This window comes from Candida parapsilosis, contig 005809 (assembly GCF_000182765.1).
Source record: "Candida parapsilosis strain CDC317 annotated contig 005809".
Classification (NCBI taxonomy): domain Eukaryota; kingdom Fungi; phylum Ascomycota; class Pichiomycetes; order Serinales; family Debaryomycetaceae; genus Lodderomyces; species Lodderomyces parapsilosis.
Window position 1 is genome coordinate 1,205,302 of NW_023503281.1, and position 22,281 is coordinate 1,227,582.

The 22,281-nt window shown below is 38.9% G+C and overlaps 13 protein-coding genes across 13 annotated transcripts; 6 read left to right on the forward strand and 7 right to left on the reverse strand. All coding sequences in view use genetic code 12, as the record gives it.

Annotated features, from left to right (window-relative positions):
• Positions 1-610: 610 nt before the first annotated feature.
• Positions 611-1,465, forward strand: CPAR2_205800 (uncharacterized protein; the record flags this gene model as incomplete). Its single annotated transcript, XM_036809474.1, has 1 exon — positions 611-1,465. One exon carries the CDS (start codon positions 611-613, stop codon positions 1,463-1,465), a length of 855 nt encoding a protein of 284 aa, XP_036666107.1.
• A 403-nt stretch (positions 1,466-1,868) lies between these two features.
• On the forward strand, positions 1,869-3,707 carry CPAR2_205810 (uncharacterized protein; the record flags this gene model as incomplete). Its single annotated transcript, XM_036809475.1, has 1 exon — positions 1,869-3,707. The coding sequence occupies one exon, from the start codon at positions 1,869-1,871 to the stop codon at positions 3,705-3,707; it is 1,839 nt and encodes a 612-aa protein (XP_036666108.1).
• Positions 3,708-4,202: 495 nt separating this feature from the next.
• CPAR2_205820 (uncharacterized protein) lies at positions 4,203-5,060 on the reverse strand (the record flags this gene model as incomplete). The annotated part of the gene is made up of 1 exon (XM_036809476.1): positions 4,203-5,060. The coding sequence occupies one exon, from the start codon at positions 5,058-5,060 to the stop codon at positions 4,203-4,205; it is 858 nt and encodes a 285-aa protein (XP_036666109.1).
• A 597-nt stretch (positions 5,061-5,657) lies between these two features.
• FUM11 (fumarase) lies at positions 5,658-7,055 on the reverse strand (the record flags this gene model as incomplete). Its single annotated transcript, XM_036809477.1, has 1 exon — positions 5,658-7,055. The coding sequence occupies one exon, from the start codon at positions 7,053-7,055 to the stop codon at positions 5,658-5,660; it is 1,398 nt and encodes a 465-aa protein (XP_036666110.1).
• Positions 7,056-7,341: 286 nt separating this feature from the next.
• On the reverse strand, positions 7,342-7,869 carry MIM1 (Mim1p; the record flags this gene model as incomplete). Its single annotated transcript, XM_036809478.1, has 1 exon — positions 7,342-7,869. One exon carries the CDS (start codon positions 7,867-7,869, stop codon positions 7,342-7,344), a length of 528 nt encoding a protein of 175 aa, XP_036666111.1.
• Positions 7,870-8,075: 206 nt separating this feature from the next.
• On the reverse strand, positions 8,076-10,064 carry CPAR2_205850 (uncharacterized protein; the record flags this gene model as incomplete). The annotated part of the gene is made up of 1 exon (XM_036809480.1): positions 8,076-10,064. One exon carries the CDS (start codon positions 10,062-10,064, stop codon positions 8,076-8,078), a length of 1,989 nt encoding a protein of 662 aa, XP_036666112.1.
• Positions 10,065-11,115: 1,051 nt separating this feature from the next.
• Positions 11,116-11,894, forward strand: TPM2 (tropomyosin; the record flags this gene model as incomplete). The annotated part of the gene is made up of 2 exons (XM_036809481.1): positions 11,116-11,133; positions 11,427-11,894. The coding sequence occupies 2 exons, from the start codon at positions 11,116-11,118 to the stop codon at positions 11,892-11,894; spliced, it is 486 nt and encodes a 161-aa protein (XP_036666113.1).
• A 685-nt stretch (positions 11,895-12,579) lies between these two features.
• On the forward strand, positions 12,580-14,124 carry CPAR2_205870 (uncharacterized protein; the record flags this gene model as incomplete). The annotated part of the gene is made up of 1 exon (XM_036809482.1): positions 12,580-14,124. The coding sequence occupies one exon, from the start codon at positions 12,580-12,582 to the stop codon at positions 14,122-14,124; it is 1,545 nt and encodes a 514-aa protein (XP_036666114.1).
• A 22-nt stretch (positions 14,125-14,146) lies between these two features.
• On the reverse strand, positions 14,147-14,455 carry CPAR2_205875 (uncharacterized protein; the record flags this gene model as incomplete). The annotated part of the gene is made up of 1 exon (XM_036809483.1): positions 14,147-14,455. The coding sequence occupies one exon, from the start codon at positions 14,453-14,455 to the stop codon at positions 14,147-14,149; it is 309 nt and encodes a 102-aa protein (XP_036666115.1).
• Positions 14,456-14,796: 341 nt separating this feature from the next.
• On the reverse strand, positions 14,797-14,967 carry CPAR2_205880 (40S ribosomal protein uS14; the record flags this gene model as incomplete). The annotated part of the gene is made up of 1 exon (XM_036809484.1): positions 14,797-14,967. The coding sequence occupies one exon, from the start codon at positions 14,965-14,967 to the stop codon at positions 14,797-14,799; it is 171 nt and encodes a 56-aa protein (XP_036666116.1).
• A 693-nt stretch (positions 14,968-15,660) lies between these two features.
• TSR1 (Tsr1p) lies at positions 15,661-17,973 on the forward strand (the record flags this gene model as incomplete). The annotated part of the gene is made up of 1 exon (XM_036809485.1): positions 15,661-17,973. The coding sequence occupies one exon, from the start codon at positions 15,661-15,663 to the stop codon at positions 17,971-17,973; it is 2,313 nt and encodes a 770-aa protein (XP_036666117.1).
• Positions 17,974-18,179: 206 nt separating this feature from the next.
• PGA13 (Pga13p) lies at positions 18,180-19,265 on the reverse strand (the record flags this gene model as incomplete). The annotated part of the gene is made up of 1 exon (XM_036809486.1): positions 18,180-19,265. The coding sequence occupies one exon, from the start codon at positions 19,263-19,265 to the stop codon at positions 18,180-18,182; it is 1,086 nt and encodes a 361-aa protein (XP_036666118.1).
• Positions 19,266-20,848: 1,583 nt separating this feature from the next.
• Positions 20,849-22,279, forward strand: EMP46 (Emp46p; the record flags this gene model as incomplete). Its single annotated transcript, XM_036809487.1, has 1 exon — positions 20,849-22,279. The coding sequence occupies one exon, from the start codon at positions 20,849-20,851 to the stop codon at positions 22,277-22,279; it is 1,431 nt and encodes a 476-aa protein (XP_036666119.1).
• Positions 22,280-22,281: the final 2 nt, after the last annotated feature.

Sequence of the window (22,281 nt, forward strand, 5' to 3'; positions counted from 1 at the left end):
TGTAACAACCTATGGAGAATGCATTGTCAATGAGACTTGATCGGGTCCAAGCTTGCTCGTGGACCACAGTTGTGCTATTGAGTATGTTTGAAAGCTAGTCAACTTTTTGAAGATGGCTAGTCAAACTTTTTGTCTTGGCAATGTGTTGTGTCTTTTAGGGGAAAACTATACTCATTTAGTCTTGCCACACTCGTTATATAATCACGCATTTGTGAAGGTTGTCTGATGATGATGATGATGATGGATCATTGTCAAAAAATTTATGCTACTTGGTTCCATTTTACAGTAATTCACAATTCGCAATTTGATGATACACATTGCATCATTCATCTACATTAGATTTTTTCCATCCTGAATACGTGAAACAAACTAGAGTATACCCCCCCTCATTGACTTACATTCCAACACAGTGTGACTTCTTTTGAGTTGAAGTGTGGTGGTGGCGTTTCAGGTGTGGTTTCAAGAGATGATGATGAGAAAAATGAAGCTTGCTAATTTTGATAACAGCTTGCAACAAGTATACTGTGCATGAAGTAAATTGAGGGGCTCATTGGTGTCTATTACTAGGAATCATGCCATACCATGAAAAAATGAGTAACTTCACCAAGAAATGGAGCCATCGCAAATGCCACACTCTCGTGGTATAAATAACAGCTCAGTTTCTCCTTATTGTACCACCTTAATGCTCTCAAAGCACAAACAACAACAATTTGCTATCAATAACATGAAGTTTTCCTCTGTACTTGCCACTTTTGGTTTATTAGCTATTACTCAATCAAGTTTGATCAAACGCGGTGGTGATGATGATGATAATGAAGGCCACAACCCACAACAAGTCCCAATTACTCCAGTTGTTCCACACCGTTCAAAGCCTCATTACACAGAAAAGTTCACCTTGGGAGTCAAAATTGATGGCCAAGTTTGGTTAACTTTTCAAGAAGAAGATGGTCAGCTTGAATTTGATCACATCAAGTATTATCAACATGGCTCAAAACCACATTGGGGTGGTCACCACCAAACTTTTACTATTCAACCAGTTACTGAGGATGATTCGGAACCTACTGGCCATGCCGATTGGAAGCGTGGTTACGACCCTGCTGAAGAAGAAGAAGAAGATGATAATTACACCGCTGCGAAGTACTACCCAAAATCATATTCCATCAAGTATCAACCGTGGTTACCCATCTTTACTTTGAAAAATACTGTTTTGAAAGACACGCATGAAAGAACTGGGTCTATTGTTGCTAATCACCAGCTTCAATTTGATAATCCTGTTCAACCTGATGCTTTGTATACCAATGGGTTCTCAATAAAGTATGTGAATGGATATCCTTTGTTAGCATTGAATGACAAAACCACTTTTTGGGACTCACAAGCTTCTTCTCCAATTTGGAAATTGTATGACAAACCAATTACATATAAATCAAGAAGCGTTGAGCTTGTTGTGATTAAGGTGGTCTATTGAGTATCGAGAGCTAGAGAAACTACTTAAAGTGCATTGTTCAAGTGGTGTCTTCTTTTTCTTTTATCTTGTTATGGTTGGTTTCAAAGCAGTGTGGAAGTTTTTCCTGGCTTCTTTTTTGTGGTTTCCACAAGCTGTTTGCAATGGCTATTGTGTTGCAGTTTGTTCTTTCGGTTTTCTTTTTTCTATATAGTTGTTACAAGTTTCTTTAGCTAATGAATATTTAATGCACTTTAACTGTTGTTGCAAACACCAATAATCTTCTTTGGTTTTCATTGGCGCCAGTCCTGATTGAACGGTTGCAAACTTTTTGCCATTTTGCGTCTCATCATCGCAAGTGTTTTGAGAAAAAAAAAAAAAAAAGTATTCCATCGCCCAAACTGATACAAGCTGAGTCTACCAAGTCATGGGCAAATTGAAAAAGGGAAGAAAGAATCAAAAGGCAAGGTTGAATCCGATTGGATCTAAATCACAACAAGACTCTAAGAAAGATGAAGCAACCAGAACCTCGAAAATTTTGCCCCTTATAAACAAACTCAACTCTACTATACCAAATGAAAAATCAATGGCCCTTGGTGCCATTACCATTTTATCCGAAGATGCTCGTATGAGAAAGTTGCTTCTCAAAGAAAAATTGATTTCTGTTGTTATGCAAACTTGTCTAAATGATTTCAACGATGAAATTGTTGTTGAGGCTTTTGGTCTTTTGAGAAATTTGGGCATTGAAGAAGGGTACGATGTCGTAAAGTATTTATGGAGACAGGGTATATGGACAAGCATTGAGAGCGCATTGAACAAAATCGACGAGTCATTCAAGTTTTTACAGGAGAAGGGAAATGTCGAAAAGGATAAATCGAAATTACAGCTACTATATGACTTCACTGAAAACATATTGAGTTTGATCGTGGTTCTTGCTAGCGGAGATGATCCAATGTACGAGTCTATTCTCAGCAAGATTGATCCAATTCTCGATTTTATTTTGAGGATCATTGACGGTCACATAAATGGTGGTTTAAAAGTTACAAATAAGTTGCTTGATGCATTGTTGGAATTTATCTATGAATTTTCCACTGAGTCAATTGAATTTGTTGAGAAATTGGAAAGATTCACACATTGGGACAAGTTGATTTCATATGTTGATAAATCAAGCAGCAACTTGGCAAAGGTCTATATTGAAGGAATTAAGTTTAATAACTACGAAGTATTGGAATCTACCCATACTAATAAGCAACAAGTCTTGGGAGAGATTTTGCAAAACATTTTTAATATTGCAACGAGCATTAATTTGGAGAAACTACTGGAACGCATTGAGTCAATTGCCCATCCAAATAATGCAAACGAGCCAATTAAGAAAGATGCCAACACGTTAGAAAAAGATTTATCCTCAAACAATGATACCAAGATCGAAACGAAGAGAGACTTGTCAACTATTGAAGTTAGTTTGAGTGTCATTACTTCTGTCCTTGAGTATATGTCAGATAACGAAGAGAACCCCGAGGAGCCCGTCCATTTATCACCCGATATGCAAAAAGTGCTACTTGAACAAATCGAACCAATGTTGATTGAGCTTTTCAAGTTTGAGTTGAAAGCAAACGTCTTACAATTGAGCAGTCAAATCATTGGCGCACTCAATAACTTTTGCTGGCTTATGTTATGTTGTGAGCCTATCCCAGTTGCTTGGTATGATAAGTCAATGCAATTAGGTGGTATTATACAAAGCATGGATTCTTATAAAATTCGAATGGAATGTATGGGTATATTTTGGGCACTCGTCAAGAGCTTGGGAAGTGTAATCGTTGACGACCTAACTAAGGATTTTATAGAAGCTCTTCAAAAGGAAGAGGCAACAGAAGATAACTCAGATGAGTTTTTGAATACCGTTGGGGTTCTAGGATCAATTGCACCAATAACTAAAAACATGGAAATCACTTTTATGATATCACAGTTCTTGTTAAGATCAATCAAAACAGCATGTAATGAGCCTCAAAAAACAAGGAACTTAGAAGTGATCATTGAATCATTGAATGCAATCTACGATATTTTTGGAGATAAGGAGTTCGAATACGATTACCCTATATTTGTGCAGCATAATTACTTGACCACGTTGAAGGATCTCGAGCCTAAAATCAAGGAGTTTTACAAAAAGATTGACAAGAGTAAGGAACCGCATATCAAAGTGAAAATGGAGGAGACGTGGATCAATTTGGATAGGTTTATACAATACAAAGCTAGCGAAAGGGAATAAACAATGACGTGCTGCCAGCCAGTAGTATTTATCTACAAACTCTCTCTGTAAGTACTTCTCTAGTGACTTCAAAGATGCTCCTCCAGTCATCAAAAATACATACAACACAACACTTATATTTGTCGGAATGTATATACTGATGTTCTATCTATGATTGGACTGAGCTTTGCCTGATTCAATGAACGCAACCTTGAACGATCCATACAGGAACAATCGCTGATACAATTACTTCTCATTCAACAAAAGTTGCGATATCAACGACGTCAATGAATTGCGTATACAATGTGGTTATTGTAATCCTTCCCTTCGGAACCAATTTACCATGTTAATGATTGATTTATAATGTTCCCATCAAAGGGGTCAGCTTATCTTATCCTATTCAAGCAGAAGTCTTTTATATACTACAAACATGAAGCAGAGTGAACCACAGTGTTCATTTCTCAAAATTGTATACCCTGATATTTAACTCCTATTTCATGAAAACAAGCTCTATTATTATACACAGCAATATCCACCATCAACTCTAATGTCTGAACCGTTGGTAAAGCTTGATGCATCACTAGCCAAGTACAAGTAAGCACCAACCAATTCATCGGTTTCAGCTTCTCTTCCCATTGGCGTGAGACCCCACCACTTAGCTCTTTGTTCAGTCGGTATTGGCGCAGACAACAATGTATTTGTGTAACCAGGACTTACTGAATTGACTCTTGCAAATCCAGCGAATTCAACAGCTAATCCTTTGGCCATATGCATTACTGCAGCCTTTGCGGAGTTGTAAGCAGTTTGATAGTTTGGTACATTATTAATGTGAGCTGACATGGAAGCAGTAATGATGAATGATCCAGAACCTTTCTTTTTGAAAATTTGTCCCGCATATTTAGCACAATAGAAAACCCCATTGACATTGACATCAAACACTTTTCTCCAGTTTTCTGGAGTTGAATCGTCATTGAGAATGGACCCAGTGTACCAAGCAATACCAGCATTGGCAACAAAAACATCAATTGTTCCAAATTCCTCTTCAATATTGCCAACAACTTCCTTCACTTGTTCAGCATTAGTGACATCAATTTGGTAAAACTTGGATTTGATGCCATAAACGGTGGCCAATCTTTTACTTAAACCATTGTCGCTATGAGCATGATCTAAAATGGCAACGTCACCACCAGCTTGAGCATAACCTTCAGCAATTGCAGATCCAATAGCACCTGCACCACCAGTAATGACAGTGACTTTACCCTTTAGAGAAAATCTCTCAGTTATGTTTTTTGACAAATTGAATGGTTTAGTTGGAACCTCTCTGTTGGCATCAGTATCTGGTTTGATGAGTGATTGGTATGGAGAAACAGTCATTCTTGAATATATGTGATTAATTTATTTGATGAATGTCGTAAAGAATGAGAGAGCAGAGTGAGTTGGAAGGGAAATACGGTGTATTTATATCTCAATTTGATGACTTTAAGGAGATGAGTAGTTTATTGTGTATCTCTATGCAATAGTTAGTTCGGTGAAACTCCATATTTCAATAAATGTATCTTTGTGCTACATTTTGCATATCAATTGAGTTGTCGTTTCTTTTTCTGTGGCGTCATTGTGTAACAAAATTTGTTAGTATCGGAAGAACTCAACAACATCGGTGAAACAACACAATTAGCATAACAATACATGCGTTTTCTAAATAATAACACATACACACACACACACACACACACACACACACACACACACACACACACACACACACACACACACAGGCACACACATTCGATGATGTAATACTTAGCAATGTCATTTTTACACGGGTAAACTACTGCTTAAGAGAGATACAGCACAAACCAGAAAAAAAGGGAAGAATGAAAATTGGTCAAGGCGTGTTTCGACTGCAAATTGGATATCTACAGTAAACCCAATCGATCGCTCATATCATTAAGATTATCCAGAACTGTACTACTAAATATCCTTTGGTCCAATCATATTCTCTGGCCTAACCCATTGGTCAAACTCTTCTGAGGTCAACATCTTCAACTCCAAGCACGATTCTTTCAAAGTGATTCCCTTTTTGTGTGCATTCTTGGCTACTTTGGAAGCGTTATCGTAACCAATCTTTGGGTTCAATGCAGTGACCAACATCAAAGATTCATGTAAGAATTTGTCGATCTTCTCCTTAATGGCCACAATGCCTTCAACGCAATGAATTCTGAATGATCTGGATGCGTCTCCCAAAATTCTGATTGAGTTCAATAAATTGTAGGCAATAACAGGTTTGAACACATTCAATTCAAATTGACCTGATGCTCCAGCAAATGTAATTGTGGTGTTGTTACCCATAACTTGGGCACAAACCATAGTCATGGCTTCACATTGTGTGGGGTTGACTTTCCCTGGCATAATGGACGATCCAGGTTCATTTTCAGGGAGTGCCAATTCTCCGTATCCGCATCTTGGTCCTGAACCTAAGTACCTAATGTCGTTGGCTATCTTGTACAAAGATGTAGCTAAAGTGTTTAAAGCTCCTGATGCTTCAACACAAGCATCATGGGCTGCCAATGCTTCAAACTTGTTGGGTGCAGTTTTGAATTGGGAGCCAGTGAGTTTGGAGATTTCTTCAGCAATTTTAACGTCGAACCCACGTACAGTATTCAAACCAGTACCAACAGCGGTACCACCCTGGGCTAATAACGATAATCTTGGTAACGTTTGTTTAACCCTTTCTATACCAAACTCCAATTGTTGCACATAGCCTGAAAATTCTTGTCCCAAAGTCAATGGCACCGCATCTTGCAAGTGTGTTCTACCGATTTTAATAACATCCTTAAACTCATCAACTTTCTTTTGAAATGCATTTCTCAAATCAGTCAAATTGGGGATCAAATGTTCTTCAATGTGGATCACTGCGGCAATATAAGCAACTGTAGGGAATGTATCATTTGATGATTGAGACATATTGCAATCATCATTAGGGTGAACTGGTTTCTTTGTTCCCTTTTCACCACCCAAGATCTCATTGGCCCTATTGGAAATGACCTCATTGGCATTCATGTTCGATTGAGTACCTGAACCAGTTTGGAAAATCACCAAAGGGAAATTATCATTCAATTTACCTGCAATCACTTCATCAGCAGCTTGTTGAATGGCTTTGGATTTTTTGGAATCTAATAACCCCAATTGTTCGTTGACTATAGCTGCTGCTTTCTTTTGGATACCGAATGCTTTGATTATAGGGAATGGCATTTTGATATCACCAATTTCAAAATTAGTTAATGATCTTTGAGTTTGTGCACCCCAATACTTGTCGGCTGGGACTTCAATTTCCCCAAAAGCATCGGTCTCAACACGTTTACCTGACATATTGCGGTGGATCAACGGGTGGGTATACTTGGAATTGATTGAGAAGTTGGATGTAATAATGTATCACATCTCGGAGTTTTTTTTTCTCCTCTCTTTGTTGCAAAACACGCCACGATCAATACCCGGAATTGGAGAGTTCCTGATAATCCCGACGTGTGTAGCAGCACTCGCGGTAGCGGGACAACACCACCTCACACAACGGCATATGAACCATGCAACACCTCAATTTACAATGTGTTTCAAATAGACAAAATATGAGATTCTAAATTCTATACAAGCCCCATTCTCATAGATACTTTGATCCAGCTTCTTGCAATTTTCTTTGAGCTAAACGTCTAGGAGGTTCAACTTTAGCTCCATGCCAATGGTAATGAAATCCAATTTCGTGCGCTAAAATCTCACCAAATCCCAACATCATACCATTGATGAATGGTAATACTAAATTTATAGCACTCTTTCTGACAATGCCAATAAAGTATGGCCAAAATGACAACCTCCTTTGTTCTGGGTATGGTTGTTCCTCATCCTCTTCATCCCCAATAATTTCTTGACCTTCCTGAATGTCTCTATCCACCGTATCAGAAATGTCAGCATTTACAGTCACACCACCGTCAGATCCTTCATTTAATGCGTCTGCAATGATCTCCCCCAAGACTTCTTGTTCTAAGGGGTTGGGATTCCGAGGGCTGAATATGGTGTGTGACTCGCTCTCTGCATGTTCCAAACTTCGCGGTATAGTTGCCGTGCTTGGTGATTGCTGGGTGTTCTGAGAACTACTTTCTCTATAGCTGCGTTGTGCGAATGAGCCCGACATATTTGATGTTTAATTGTGAGTGAATGAAAGTATTGGTGATGAATTCTCACCGCCGTTGATTTTGATAAATTTATTGTCGCGCGATTTGCGTGAGCAAAAAAGAAAAAATGCGACAATAAAACTAAGAGAGAGAGAGAGAGAGAGAGGGTCTTACCTATTTTGCATACTGCTATGCAACCCATCAGTATAATTTTCTATAAAAAGCTTCATTTTGCAAGTAAATCATACTCGTTCAATTTCTCGATGATACTGGCCGGCTCAACGATATTTTTTGGTACAATATGTCGAGATCCTAACTTCATTGTCGAGGGCACTTTTGGCAATGAATCTTTGAGCCTCACCGTTGTGCTTCCGCTGCCGTTCCTATCCGGCTCTAATTCTTCCAAAACTGAGCCAACCTCCAGAGACAAATGATCCAAGTAGTGCAAGATTGACGTGTTTGTAGTACTCTCTGATTTCCGTACTTTGTCCCTTGACTGCGTCGAAAACGAGTCTCCGAATGAATAAGATCTTCTCTCTCTAGGTAAAGTGTTGTTGTTGTAATCACCTGATGAAGATGAATCGAATGTCTTATCGTCGGAGCTCAAAGTCGAGCGCGATTTGTTCTGTTGGGGAACCAAGTGATAAATGTGCTCGCCTCCAGTTCGATTCTGAGTCCCACCGTTCATAAACTTGGCAAGAATGTTTGTCTTTGGATCTAGCGTAAACTGATTTACAAGTTTATTGCTTGACATGATAGGCTTGGGTTCTGACTTGAATATCGCCCTTTCTTTCACATCTTTCGGTGAATGATCAATCGACTTTGAAATGGCTTCCTTGAATATGGCTTCATTTTGCAAGACCAAATTGTCATTATGATGAGTTCCTGAGCCCGGGGAGTTCGAGCGTCGTTTGGAATGCGCGCCACCCTTTGTGTGACGTTTACCTGTCGAGTTTCCACTTGAGCTAGACGATGGCGGAGACGCAGAAGACAAGGACGAGAATGACAGTGTGGAGCTCTGTTCAACTTTGTCAATACCAGCACCGTTTTGCTTTAATCTATGTTCCATTTTCGCAGCCACTGTTCTTCGCAACAATATTTCAACCAACAATTTAGTATTGATCTGATGAACTTCTCTCCTTGATAAAAGTGCAGCATCTTCTGGGTACAATTTTTGAAAAGGCGGGGGTACTTTCATGTAGTCTACCCCGCTTAGGTTCTTGTAGTGTCTTCTCTGTGCCACTTCAAAAGCCCTGGCTTTGTAATTTTGATACAAAATATCCAAAACACTTACTGAGGCTTTACGCGAATGAGTAATGGTAGGTTTGACAGCAGGCTCTTTTTCTCTAAAATCTTCGATATGCCAATGTAGTAATGGATGAGGGTGTAGTGGCTGGGTATAGTTCCACATTTTCATTCTTTGAGGTAATGAAGAACCAACAATTTGGTTGTAGTTACTCATTTGTATAAAATTCATAAACTCATGTCTAGTGGTGAAATTGGGAGTTTGACCATTGTGGACCGACCGATACTTTAAGGAACGTTTCCGTAAAACAGGGAATGAAAATTTAGGCCAGCTAAACCATGACGTCTTTTCAGTTCGATGCTTTTGTTTCCCATCCGTGCTTGGTTTTGATTCTAGCTTCTCCTTGAGTAGATCTTTCCTTTTGATTGTTTTGTTTCTTTGCTTTATCTTGTTTCGATTTCTCAATGTAGCCAGTCGTGAGATAGTTGAGCCGGATCTATTTAATGCAGGTGACCCTACAACAGTTACCACTGGGTGATTATTATTGTTGTTGTTGTTGTTGTTGTTGTTATTGATGGCGCGACTGTTGCTGCTGCTACTACTGTTGTTCAAAATCTCACTAATTGGTTTCTTACTAGTCACAATATTCTCTGTTATAAGATCATAATTGGATCGGCTATGCCAAGGTGAATGTTGGCCCAAGTTTGGAATTGAGGGTGCAGGCGCGGGCGGTTGTCTTGACACTGTTAAGTATGGCTGACCGGTTGACTCAAAAGTTAGATCATGACTTGAGTAGATCACTTCAAAGGGATTGGATTGTGACACGGCTCTGGAATGGGCTCGGCTATGGCCATATGATGTCCCTATGCTTGTTGAGTATCTATTGCGATTATCTTGATTAAATTGGTCTAAAGTTGATGATCCAGTAACGATTGAAGCGTGCGAAGACCGTGGGATCACGGAAGTCATGTTTGTGAATGGTGCAGTCACACTTAATATAGTACTGGGGAGCTTTGCGATAACACTAAGCTGGTAGACTTAACGATGATAAGATGGACTCAAAAGCTAGCAAATGACCTCTTTTTCTTTTTTCCAAAGTAACATCTTCAGATCCATCTTGATTTCCATTTATTAGGAAAAGGGGTCTAACCTGTTTTCGTCTACATAAAGTTTAAGTGAAGTTTTTGTGAAACATGGCTGGCTCAAAGATCTCAATTGAGAGAGAGAAATAAAATAATACATGGAGTTGCAGATCTTTGCAACAACGAAAAAGCTACCAATCACTCATACTTTTGCAATTGTTCATAGTTTTCATATCCATATGGAAAGCTTGCGTGGAGGAGATTTCTTCAACGCAGTCTCTAGATGGATGTGCTGCTTCAAGCGTCGACTGGGGGAGCTTCAATGCAGCACCTATAACAATTTGCGAAAGCTATTACTCCACACTATTGGGGATGATAAAATTATATAAAGCGAGACAATTTTAAAGGCAATCGCGGTTGTAAAATAATGGGCTCCAAGTCTAAGCGATACCTAAAGGATATATTCCGTTTCCAAGACTTGGGGAGTTTTCAGTTGTATGCTCAATACAGTGGCATATGGGGTACCCCTAACCTTCGCACTGCAATAACTAGCCAGTACAATCTGGTGCGATAAACACAAATGAACCTGTACATTGTAGACTTGTTGTTTGAGAGAAATAAAGCAGATACGTTATAGATACAATTGTGTCTTGCTTGCACACCCCATAGCACTGTATAGTTTTAGTGTTGGCATTGTTTCACAGGGCTCGTGAATGAAACAATTTTTTTAGACGAGGAGACGTTTTATTATTAAATGTCGTGTAAACTAAGAGCGACATTCATTGACACGTGAAAAAAAAATTATTTGTTGTTGAAGAATGTCGTTTAAATTCTCACACAACCAATTTTTTATAAACAAAAAAAATGATTAAGGCAATCTGTCCTTTTCCTTTCTAGCATTTTCATTACCAATTGAATTAACATCGGGACACAACACAATGGATAAACTTAAGGAGGTATGTAATGGTGGATTATGCAGATGACTTTAATCTTCAAATCTATGTATCAAGTTGGTTTGCTGCGCTGCACCCGATCTGGAGATAGATTGATTTGTCGACAATATAAACATGTCCAGATCAGGACGCGCATGATCCAATGAAATTTTTTTGGACGGAGGGGAGGGGGTAATCAAATCATCATGTTCTCCGAGCAATACAGGTGAATGATTGTTTTGCACTTTAATCCGTTGGAACCCTCTCGTCAATTACAAAAGATCCCATAAAAGACCAAGTACTAACTCTAATTGCAGAAAATCAATAATTTGAAATTGGATGCTGAAAAATGGCAAGAGAAGTCTGATGAATTGTCTGAAAGGATTAAGGAATTGGAACAAGAAAGTTTGGAAAAGGATAACCAAATCCAAGCCCTCACTAGAAAGAATCAAGTTCTAGAGGAACAAGTTGAAAAGTTGGAAACTAACCTTGAAGAAATCAAGAGTACTGCTGATGAATCACACTCTTTGAAAACTTCCAATGAAAACTATACCAAAAAGAATCAAGTTTTGGAAGAAGAATTGGAAGAAGCTGACAAGAACTTGAAGGAGACTACTGAAAAATTGAGAGAAACAGATATTAAAGCTGAACAATTGGAAAGAAAAGTTGCCAGTTTGGAAAGCGAAAAGGAAGAGCTTGAAAAGAAGCAAGAGGAATTGACTGAGAAATACAATGAAGTTAAGGCTGAATTGGATGAAATCAGTCAACAATTGGAAGCAATCTAAGTTTGAGTTATGTTGGAGATTCCTTTTGTGCGTCTGAAGTTGCATTTTAGTGTATAGCATTTGGGAAGATAGGAGATACATTGCTAAACTGATTACATAATTGTGAGAATCCCAGAAAATGAAGTCTGGAGGTAGTTTTTTTGTCAACCGCATCATCTAAGAAGCTTTAGGAGAGCGAGTTTCTCACACTTTGTAACTATCTCTTATTAGCATGCGTGTATCCTCAGTTCATTGCTCGTCAACAATCTCATCTAATGAAGTAAGCTTTTGTTGTATTTCGCACTCCCCAAAAAACAATCTAACATTGATATTATAGAGACACACAATGTGTCTTCAAAGAAACTTTTTGTACGTATACACAAATCTGCTTCTATTAAATGCTTGTGTACTTCAAGCTGGATGTTATATAGGCCTCTTATTTCACACTAACAATTGAACTTGCAAGCCTTACTGGTTCAGCAAAGGGTTTTGTGTACGATCCACTTGTTTGTATTTAGCGAACAAACGAACAAAAGAAAAAAAAAAAGGGAGAACACACACACGGGCTGAGTGAAGAGGTTACTGGTATCAACAGCAAATAAGACTACACTTGTACGAAACCTAAAACAAAACCACATCTGATTACACTTTTCAGAAACCTGGCTACTTTACGCAATTATTCGTTCTACTTTTTTACCTCCATACAATGATCATTGGCTCTACGCTTCGATCTAGATTTGGTAGTAATTTGGAATCCCATCAGATTGATGATGATTACTCAATGTCTACAGACCAGGAGGAATCAAACACATCTCCATTGCCACAGCCACTGCTACACCATTCACATCAGTCTTCGCCCTCGCTTTCACTGCAGCAATGGACAAGTTCAGGAAGACTGTCCTCCACTACAGCCTTGAGATCTTTGAATAGTGACCTATCACCACGAGGGTATAACGAAGGTGCCACAGCAATACATACACATCACCATCATCACAATCACCAACACCATACTTCAAGCCTACGACATCAGGCTTCATATATAAGCATTTCCCAAAATAGTGCTTTTTTGGATGAATTACAATTTGACCCTGAAGAACCTGTTCCAACTTATGAAACATCGCAGCTAATGCATCAGAATAATCAATGTTTACAACCAGATATTGAACCATCTCAGTTCGTTTCAATGGATCCTCGCATTACTGCACGAGAATTACCTCCAGAACTTGCTTCACATTTGTATACACCCATCCCTTCACTTCCGATACCGAGAACTTCCTCAATGTTTCTTCTGGACTCGGTAGAGACATCACAATGTACGACTCCGAATATGTTGCAACAGCAACAACAACAGCATCAGCATCCGCAGCAACAACAGCAACCCCAGTTAGGAAACTCCCATTCACTGCATCGCTCATTGACATCATCCCCATCTTCTACAAGTGTGCCGTTGCGTAACAAATTTAAACAAACGTCCATCAAGAGACTAGGGTTGAAATTTCTTAATGCAAGACAACACTTTTTACTTGCATGCTGCCGTGATATATCTTTAATCCCTCCTTTGATTGGATTGTACCAATCGTGGAAACGTATTTACCAGGACGGAGATGCAAATGGAGTCCCGTACAAGATTACAACTGCACGAGGCATGGAACATTTCCTCACTGGCGTTTGGTGTATTGTGGCTGCTTATTTGTCCTACTCCATTCTTGACTCTTTGTTAGTAAGATGGATCATTACATATTCAACCTCAGCTGCCATTGTACGGGTGTTGTCCATGTCGACAATCATGATCACATGTGAGTTGTATTTGGTTAGCACATTTAGTGCTGATGGTTACAAGTATGGTTTACATATTTGGATCTTGATAAGCTGCATTTTGACATTTACATACATTGTCCAAAATTTTGTCACCCTGAATTTACAACTTGAGCATCATAATACTATTAAGCAGCATCAGACGCAGGAACCATTAAGAGGTGGTGAAAATGAAGTGAATACAGATGGGAACACTTTGACACATAGAAATGGTGTCTCCTCCAATGGACACATTAGTACTGCTGGTCGCAGTAATGTCAAAAACTACACACAAATGAGGGCCAAGAAACCAAGACGTTTTTTCGATTTTTACAATATCGTCGTTTTCGCTGTGGTTCCCGTTGGATTGGCTAGCTTCGTTACAATGATTGGAATTCTCAGATCGCTATTAATACTTAGAATCGATGTTGACCAAGTCATGAAAACCATTAGTTAAAGAAACGGATGTCCAAAAAAACTCACTTGGTAGCTATGTAATTGATGTAACTTTTTTTTTTTCTATGAGAACAAAACCATCGCATTTCAAGCAATAATTTTTTTAACTTCAATTTGTTTTCCCTTTTTCTTCTTTCTTCTTTAATCAAAAAGTATATAAGGGAGAAATTTGCCACGACGAGATAATGTAAATGCTTCCAAGTTATACTCGTTGCCATTTTTTTTAATACAAAAAGAATACCTCCCGAGAGTGACCACGAAAACCCCCTTTTTAGGAAGTTTGAAATTCGTCTTAGAGAGTTTTGAATGTCGATTTTATTTGAAGGGCACATTTTTTCCTAGCATTGTAATCGCATCTCTGCATGATTTATTGTTGGCGATTGATGTAGTAGAAGTCTATCACGGAGGCATTGATTCTTTTAAAACGTTCGACGTCTTGATGAATACTCCGATCTACTAGTGTCTCAGAGAAATTTACTCTCCTACAAAGCACTTCCAAGTCAATTTTAATACTTCTCTTTATTACCTATACATTACATGAAATAATCAAGAACTCTCCATGAATAACCCTCCTCTCCTTAACATCAGTGATTTTCTAACATTTCAAATAGCTTCAATGAAAGAACCCCTCCCTGAATGGATCATAATATGGTTATATTCTCCAAAGATTGCTTTATCTGTACTTGTGGAAACCAATGTCGTTAGCCTTTTCTCTAAAACATTGACGGCACAAATCTATTCCGTATTTTCTGATTAAACCAGAGTGGGAAGAACAATGACGACATTGTCTTGAACCTTTACCAAAGTTTCTTGGGTGTGAGAACCAAACGTTTTCGTGTGCCATATTTTGTTTAATGTCTAAAAGAAAATGGAGTTAGTAAGATGAACTTAGAATACAATATTATGGATTGAAACAAACGGGCTCAGGGGGTGCTGGGTGCTCTCTAGCTGGACGTGGCACCACGAGCATGTCATGCCCGTGAGATGACACGCATGGGAGTTCTACTGATGATACTGTAGACTCAAATTCTCGTCATGGGCATGTTATTGCAAATCATGCTAGTTTGTAGCCAGCTCGAGGGCAAAACTTGAGGATAATTGATGGGCCATTTCTTGACAGAGAAATATGACCCTATCTTTCCACCTGGCGTGTAGTCTGACTCCCCTGTGCTTTCACTTCCCCTTCAACTGTATGGTTCAATCCGACGTGTCTGGTATCTCCTTATTGTACATACATATCTAACGTTGTTTGATGTATATTCAAAACTGTTAAACCACTGAAAATTCCAAATTTTTCTGCTTATGGGTTTTTTTGGTGTAGTGCGTGAGAATTCAACCATCAATTCTGTGTAACTTCTATAGTAGACTTTTTTGATTACATAATATTATGGTTATAACCCTAATACTTTATCACGTGGACAAATCTAAAATTCGAAGATGTAGTTCCGAAGCTCATCGCATCAGTCCCCAGAAACACATTCACTATTCACAACACCAACACCCATATCCCAAACAAAGCTATAGCATTTACAACGGTATGGCAAAAGGCGGAAATTCACATAGGAACACATTAAAGAACGACCATAAACCATTCAAGTCAAAACATGCAACCAAAGGACAATTAAAGAATCAATTCAAGGGTAAAGTTGAGAAAACCTCATCTTCGGGTTCATCCTCAAAACCTTTGAATAAAGTAGCAAGAAAGAATTTGGCAAAGCAATTGAAGGAACATAAAATCTTGGAAACAAAGCTTACAAAAAAGTTATTTGAAGGAAACTCTGGTGCCCAAAAAGTGATTACCATCATTTGTTTGACTAATGATTTATCGCCAATTGGAATAGCAGATCAATTGTTCAGCCAGGATGAACAAAAGTTTAAGTTTGAGTACCCCAGTGTCACCGACATCAACATTAGCAAATTCAAATCAAACTTGAAGATTATACTTCCAAATCAGGAAAATATATTGCAAATACTAGATGCTGCTAAAGTATCCGATTTCGTAGTTTTCGGAATATCGGCGAAGCAAGAAGTTGAGCAAGGCTATGGAGAGACAATACTACGTGCGTTATTAGCTCAAGGTATTGGGTCAGTAGTTGGGGTGTTGCCAAATGTTGTATCAGCGTATCCCAAAAGAAACCTTCAATTAGACATTAAGCAATCTTTGCAATCATTTTTCAAACACTTTTTCCCCGCTGAAGATAAATTGTATGCATTGGAACTGGATTCTGATAATGCAAACTGTCTAAGGTACATTTGTCAAAAGTTTCCTCAACTGGTGACGTGGAGAGATTCAAGAGGATGGTTAATTGCCGATAAACTCTATAGTGACGAAGGGTATGAAGGTATAGTCATTGAAGGAACTTGCCGTGGAGCTGGGTTTAATGTCAATAGGTTGGTGCACATACCAGGTTACGGTGATTTTCAAGTTGACAAGATTGAAAAATTGAACAAAAACGCAGCAAAGAGTCGTAATGAAATGCAAATTGACGATGTTATTGAACAAACGTACTTGCCCGATGCAAGTCAAGACATTTTGGACGAATTGAATCCTGACTTTCAAGAAGTACAAGATGATGATGCCGATATGTGGTATGATGACCTTGAAGATGATGATTTGGGCGTTCGGTCCGAAGGTAAGTTATATTTTAATGATGATGGAATAAGCAAGAGCAAATTGAACAAAAAAGTGCCTAAGGGAGCTTCTGAATATCAAAGTAGGTGGTTTGTCGATGACGTGTTGGACGAAGATGCATCCGATTTGGAAGAATTGGAAGACAATGATGGGGATGCCGAAGAGGCTATGGATGATAATCAGGAAATTGTGGATGACACAATCACGGAGTATGCTGAATCTGATATGCACATTGATTTATCACCGGAAGAAGAACAACGCCAATTGGAGGAGTATCGCAATGCTGCTGCTCACGAAGACTTGGAATTCCCTGATGAGATTGAGTTACATCCTAACGAGTCGGCAAAAGAAAGGCTTAAGGGTTATAGAGGTGTCAAATCTTTAGCAAATTGTGAGTGGGATGTTGATGAGCAAGATTTGGAGAAACCAAGTATTTGGAATCGTTTATTACGTGTTGCAAATTTCAAAGCTACTAGAAACAAGCTTAACAAAGATTTCATAAAAAATGTTCAAGCACAGCCTGGAAGCAGTATCAAATTATTCATAAGAGCACCTAAGTTTATTCTCGAGCAGGTCAACACCACTTCTAAACCATTTGTGGTTTACGATTTACTCGAGCATGAACATAAGTTAGCTGTGACGAATTTCTCTTTTGAAAACTGGGAAGATTATGAAACACCGATTAAGAATAAAGATACAATCGTTGTTCAGTATGGTCCCCGTCGACAGATTATAAACCCAGTATTCAACCAAGCTTCAAATAATAGCAACAATGTACACAAACAAGAAAATTTCCAACATCCAGGAATGATGACAATAGCCACAGCCATAGCACCGGCGTTATTCACCAATTCGCCAGTTATTTTTTTCAAGTCCGGCGAAAATGGCTCGATACAATTCATTGGGAAAGGCTCTTACTTGGGATGCGATCATACTCGTATTGTTGCTGAACGTATTGTACTAACTGGTCACCCAGTCAAGATCCACAAACGTGTGGTGACTGTTCGTTATATGTTTTTCAATCCTGAAGATATCAACTATTTCAAAGCAATTGGACTTTTTACAAAGTCGGGCCGACTGGGATTTATTAAGGAGAGTTTAGGTACCCATGGTTACTTCAAGGCTAATTTCGATGGTAAATTGACATCACAGGATGTAGTGGCCATGAGTATGTACAAACGAGTGTGGCCAGAAATGTCTAGTTTGTATACTGAATAAGAAATAACACATCTAATGCACGGTACGCTTTTGCTTAATCAAGAACTGTAGAAACTTTGATGTATTTTAGAAATAGACACAATGTATATATAACCGAAAACTTGAGGTTGTAAGTTGAAGACCGAAAATCCGAATATGAAGATACGAAGCTTAAACACTGAAAAGCAAAATGATAGCAGGCACAACAAAGTGCCTTATAGGCCCATTTAAAACAAACCAACAGCGATGGCAACAGCCCCAAACATGAAAGAACTAACCTTGTGAGAAGCAGCAGCACCTTCAGCAAGAGGAGCAATACTTGGTGACACGGCGGTTGGCGAAGATGATGCTGATGACGAATCGGATTCAACAAGAGCTTGTGGTGCTGGCGCATTGCTTGCAGGAGTAGTGGAAGCTGCTGCGACTGTGCTTGGAGTGTCTTCGTCAATTGACAAGAAAACAGGACCTTCGTCAGTGTGGGTTCCAGTTGGCGTGACGTTGGGGAACACAGTAACGTCTGGGATAACAGTCACACCTGGAGTGTTGGTAGTAGCTGGGGTAGTAGCTGGTGTGGTAGCTGGTGTGGTAGCTGGTGTGGTAGCTGGTGTGGTAGCTGGTGTGGTAGCTGGTGTGGTAGCTGGTGTGGTAGCTGGTGTGGTAGCTGGTGTGGTAGCTGGTGTGGTAGCTGGTGTGGTAGCTGGTGTGGTAGCTGGTGTGGTAGCTGGTGTGGTAGCTGGTGTGGTAGCTGGTGTGGTAGCTGGTGTGGTAGCTGGTGTGGTAGCTGGTGTGGTAGCTGGTGTGGTAGCTGGTGTGGTAGCTGGTGTGGTAGCTGGTGTAGTGGTTGAGGAAGTGGTTGGTGTAGTAACAGGAACACTGGTCAACGTGGCTGAGGTAGTAACAGTAACCTCAGTTGGATGGCACTTGTGGTTGCTGCAAGTGGTAATTGTGACAACAGTGGTACTTGGAACATACACGGTTGACTCAGTACCCTTATGGGTGTTTGTATCCTCACCGGTAATAATTGAACCTGTTTCGTGATTAGTTGAACTTTGTGGTGGTTGAATTGGTGAAGTGGTGGAACATAAAACTTCATCAGTAATTGTCACAGTGGTTGGTTCAGTAACGGTAATTCTCGTTGGAAGACAACGATTATCAGAACAGGTGGTAATGGTAAGTGTGGTTGCTTCTGGACAGTACGTGGTGTAATCAGTGACAACAATTTGAGTGTGGATTACAGAAGAGTTACTGTAAATTGGTTCAGCTAAAGCAACGGCAGCGAGTGAAAGGGTGGTGAAGATAGATTTTGAAACCATAGTGATTGTTAGCGAGCGAATGTGACGATTGAAGATGATAAGAAAGGAGTAAGTGTAGTTGGGAAATTCACCTCTTTATATACCGTTAATTTGCTTTGCTTTTCCTCGAAAAAGGGGCCAAACTCAAAGCTGAGGCAATTTCAAATTATGGTCTACAACATCACATGAAGATCCTAGGTTTGTTTACAAAACAGACAGCAAAATTGGGAAGCCTTGTGGCCCAAAAAAGAAACGTATAAGTGTGTTGGTCCTCCCTTTGTCTATGTTTTAGCAACAACCACAGTTATTGTTAACAAGTGCATAATGCAAATTCACTTTGGGTAATAATTGACTGCAAAAAGAGAAAATAAGGTTTGAATTGTTTTAGTTTTGTGTTATCTATCTCTAACATGTAACTGAAATTGTTGAGTAGCTCAGATCTTCTTCAAAGGCTTCAACAAATGGTTCAACAGACCACTTCAAGGGGCAAAAGAGTATGTCGTTTGTCCGAAGCGACAGTATAGAAACAGCATCTTTCAAGGTAGTAAACTATGCGACCAAAAACTGCGGTCTACAATGTACGGGTTGCACTTTATCTAGGGCCAATGGCACCACATTGGAGTTGAATGTAGAGCTTACAGATAACCTCTTCAGTTTTGTTGAACTGTATCTTTGTTGTGAGCAACTGCTTTGGCCATACGTTGATTGCAAAATGACTAACTAGTTCACTAACTATGAACACAAACATTTCTATAAACTCTGTTTCTAAAACCATGAGGAGACGCCTTAGTGAACTAAAGTCATCAGAAAGGATTAAACTTTCCTCGAACGTTTTTAATAAAATTGGCACATTTTGTGCTTTGTTGTGCCCTTTTGTTTACTGCCTTTTCTTTTGACTTGATATGTTACGAGTAACATCTTTGATAAAAAAAGGTTTTAAATTTCAAAGAGCTGTAGAAACTCACAACCGTCAATAAATCTTGCTGCATAAGCTACAGAACTAGTTATTTTCATTTCCTCGATACTCAGTGATGGATCCATTCATACTTTATGCGAGTACATTTACGAAGTTATTTAGACGGCCACCCCCTGTTCATTTTGTGTAATGAAAGTATAAAATCTACTCATCAAAGCTTTGTGAGGATTCATAAGGCATGTTGTGAAAACGACGATGTTTGTGGCTCTGAAAGTAAAAAATGCTGTATTACTAATCAAATTCCTCAGTGTAGTGAAGTCCCCACCCCTTTAAGATCAGTCTTTTCGAGTTGCATCTGCCCCATAGGCTTCACAAAATGACTTGACTAGTACTGCAGTACCCGTCCTTGTATATAAAAATGACCAGAAGATCTTCTAAACATCGACGCAAACTCTAGCAACCCCCGCCTCACTTCAACGTTATTAGTAGACGACTATTGGATTGTCTCACCAAATGATTGTTGCAACTGCGTAGTCGTAAAATTATGACGTCAAAAAAAAAGTCAATTCAACACGCGCCGCACGGTCGAAGCCATTCGACGATATTTTTCACAGTTTTTTTATTTTTTTTTTTGACAGGTTGTGATCTAGTTGATCTAAAATACATATAACTCAAAGAAACTCTAGACATGCGTGTATTCAAGAATGTCATATTGAATGCAATTTCTGTGACCGCGGCGATACCGAATGTGAACATCAACCAACAAGACAATCCAGGTATTGAACAAGTTCTTGAATCATTATCATTACCCAATTTGTTAACCATTGATAGTATATCGCGTATATCCAACTACGAAACTAGCAGTGTTATCTTTGATCAAGGAAGACTATTGATGAATAAGCAAGGTGCGCTTTTCTCAAAGTCTTTTATCCCTTCGAAAGAATTTACAGCAGAAATTGTATTTAGATCATCGGGTAAATCACAAGATATACAATTTTCAGATAATGGATTGAATATATGGCTCTTGGATGACAGAAAGAGTCAAAGCTTGGACCAGTACGATGGATTCAAATTTGCAATCAATAATGTGGATATACAAGGTTTGAAAATTTTCAATAACGATGGAACCAACAATGTTGACAACGGGCTTGATGTCAGTATTGGTGATTGTCAATTTAGATATTTGGAAAGCGATGTTCCTTTTACATTGAGAATATCCTATAGTGATAAGTGGTTCAAAGTACAAGTAGATAACAACCTATGTTTCAAAACTGACAAAATCAAGTTGCCTCAAAATCAAAACTTCAAATTGGGAGTAACTAGCAACACAAACTCACAATCTCAAGAAACTTTCGAAATTTTGGCTATCAAGGTATGGGATAAATTGACTGAAGATGCTCTTGATGATCATGGATTAATGGTTGAGGGCGAGTTGAAGGTAGATGTCAAGAAGATCGTTGACGGATCGCAACAAATTCAAGACGAAGATCATGTAAAACCAAGAGTAATTAGGGAGTCCTTGATGGAAAGAGCAAGAAAGCATAGGGAAGAAATGGAAAGGGCTCAAAATCTGGACATTTCAAACATTGGTAGTCAAAATAACGATTTTCTGTTGATTCTTGATAAGTTGAACCATTTGGAGTACTTGGTGAATGACTTGCCGAACAGTTATAACCCATCTTCTCAAGGTACTAAAAATGATCAGGTTGGTGGTGCATTATCTCAGTCTCAAAATGATATTACCAACGCTATCAAAGAGACACGTGACACAATCAATGGTTTGAAAGAGACATTTGTACAACAGTATGCTCAGCTACTTCAAGCGGTGTCAGATCTCAATCACAAAGTTATTGGTGAAGTCAGAGAGCAGCATTACGGCATGGAGGAGATTGGGAAAAAAGTTGACTTGTTAATGAGCGAACACAAAGAAGTTCAACATCAATACAAAAAACAGAGTGAACAAATGGGTCAAAAATCAGCCCATGTTGTGTCTCCGTCAGACTCAACCTTTGATAAGTTGATCAAATGGATTTTGATTCCCTTGATGATAGTTTTACTTGCGTTGGTTGTGTTTGTTTATCGTCTCAGGCATGATATCAAACACTCAAAACTTTTATAGAT